Genomic DNA, 1,352 nt, shown 5'->3' with positions numbered 1-1,352 from the left:
GCCCAGCCGGGACCGCGTGGGGGTAGGTGGCACCCACGTGAGTAGCTGAGCAGAGTCGTGTGGCTGCCGCGCCCACAGCCCCCGGCGCCACTGCAGGAAGGCCCACAGCGTGGCGTTCGCGTCTGGCGTGACGCGGCTCTGGTCCTGCTCGGTCCACACTTCCAGGCCGGTCAGCACCACCTTAATGTCCAAAGTCCTGAGAATCTGCGGACGCAGGGGAGCAGACTGAAGCGGAGGACCGCCTTGGTGCCTGGGCTCCTCCATGGGAGCACCTCTCTTTTCTCCCCTCCGTTCCCTCTCCCTATCTCCAAGTCTGCCCCTTCTCAGTACCCCCCCAGAAGGGCTCTCTCCCTGCCGACCCAACCTGATCCACATAATTGGCGACCTCCAGAAGACGCTGTTTGGCGTGGTTCAAGTTCCTGTGCTGAGTCAAAAACTAGAGAGACAGAGATACGGCGGCGGGGTGACGACAGGCTGAACTGACACCCAACCAGGCTCTCCAACCCCCTTGGGGCTCCTCTCACCAGGGTGTGGTCCCCTACTATGTACAGCTCCAGGTACCTCGGGCTCCGGAGGGACTCCCGCCTCTCCTGGGTGAGGGTGGCAATGGTGATCCTGAGTGGCAGGCTGCCCGGCTTGAACCCTGACCACCAACCCCAGTTCTCAGAGAGCACAAAGTTAACTCTAAAATATTTTGCTAGAATTTGTTCCTTCAGCTTCCAAATAAAAATATCAGGACAGGAGGCCCTAAATTGGGGCTGCACGGTTCCTGTCTCTTCTGATTGTAAAGGGCTTTGGGTACTGCGTTCCCACCCCTGCCCATGCCCCTGACCCTGATCTGGGTGGCACACGAAAGGCTGATCGTGTCCCTTTTGTCCTTTGGGTCCCTGTGGCCACAGGTTCCTTTCCCTCTGAACAGCTGCTCCACCCGGAAGATCCTATGGGTCAAGAAGTCCTTGGAGTCCCCAGCTGGCGAGGGATGCACATAATAGCTGGCATTGCTGCTGAGTGTGATCAGGCCCCTAGGGTGCAAAGGGGTGCAGTGAAGGGCAGTCAGGGGACATCTTTCCCTAGCCCCAGGTCCAGCCTCCTCCCCCAGAACTCCTCACCTCATCCCAGAGCAGATGCTGAGGATCACCCAGGAGTCCAGGAAGCCCCTCACATGCCCATGGTAGTGGCAATGATCCTGGAGAGCAAAGGACCCAGCCCCAAATCTCAGCCAGGGCTGAAGTGGGGTGGAGGGCAATAAAGAAAGCATGGTGGGGGACTAGCTCCAGCTTCTCCTTAGAACAGGAGGAGAAGAGGGGAATGGTGGAGAGGCCCTCGGCGGGGGGCCGGGGCGGGGTGCGGGG

At 59.9% G+C, this 1,352-nt stretch overlaps 1 protein-coding gene across 1 annotated transcript in view; it reads right to left on the bottom strand.

Annotated features, from left to right (window-relative positions):
* Positions 1–1,352, bottom strand: part of ADAM33 (ADAM metallopeptidase domain 33) — a 14,276-nt gene that overhangs the window by 5,143 nt on the left and 7,781 nt on the right. The window contains exons 5-9 of the mRNA XM_010836627.1: positions 1,110–1,186; positions 833–1,022; positions 525–590; positions 365–436; positions 3–204 (exon numbers count right to left, since the gene is read on the bottom strand). Of these exons, the coding sequence (XP_010834929.1) occupies positions 3–204; positions 365–436; positions 525–590; positions 833–1,022; positions 1,110–1,186 (607 nt within the window). The remainder of the gene's footprint in view (positions 1–2; positions 205–364; positions 437–524; positions 591–832; positions 1,023–1,109; positions 1,187–1,352) is intronic.

The sequence above is a fragment of the Bison bison genome, unplaced genomic scaffold (assembly GCF_000754665.1).
Source record: "Bison bison bison isolate TAMUID 2011002044 unplaced genomic scaffold, Bison_UMD1.0 scf7180017864063, whole genome shotgun sequence".
Lineage (NCBI taxonomy): Eukaryota > Metazoa > Chordata > Mammalia > Artiodactyla > Bovidae > Bison > Bison bison.
Note: the sequence above shows the minus strand (reverse complement) of the source record. Positions and strands in the feature narration are given on the sequence as shown.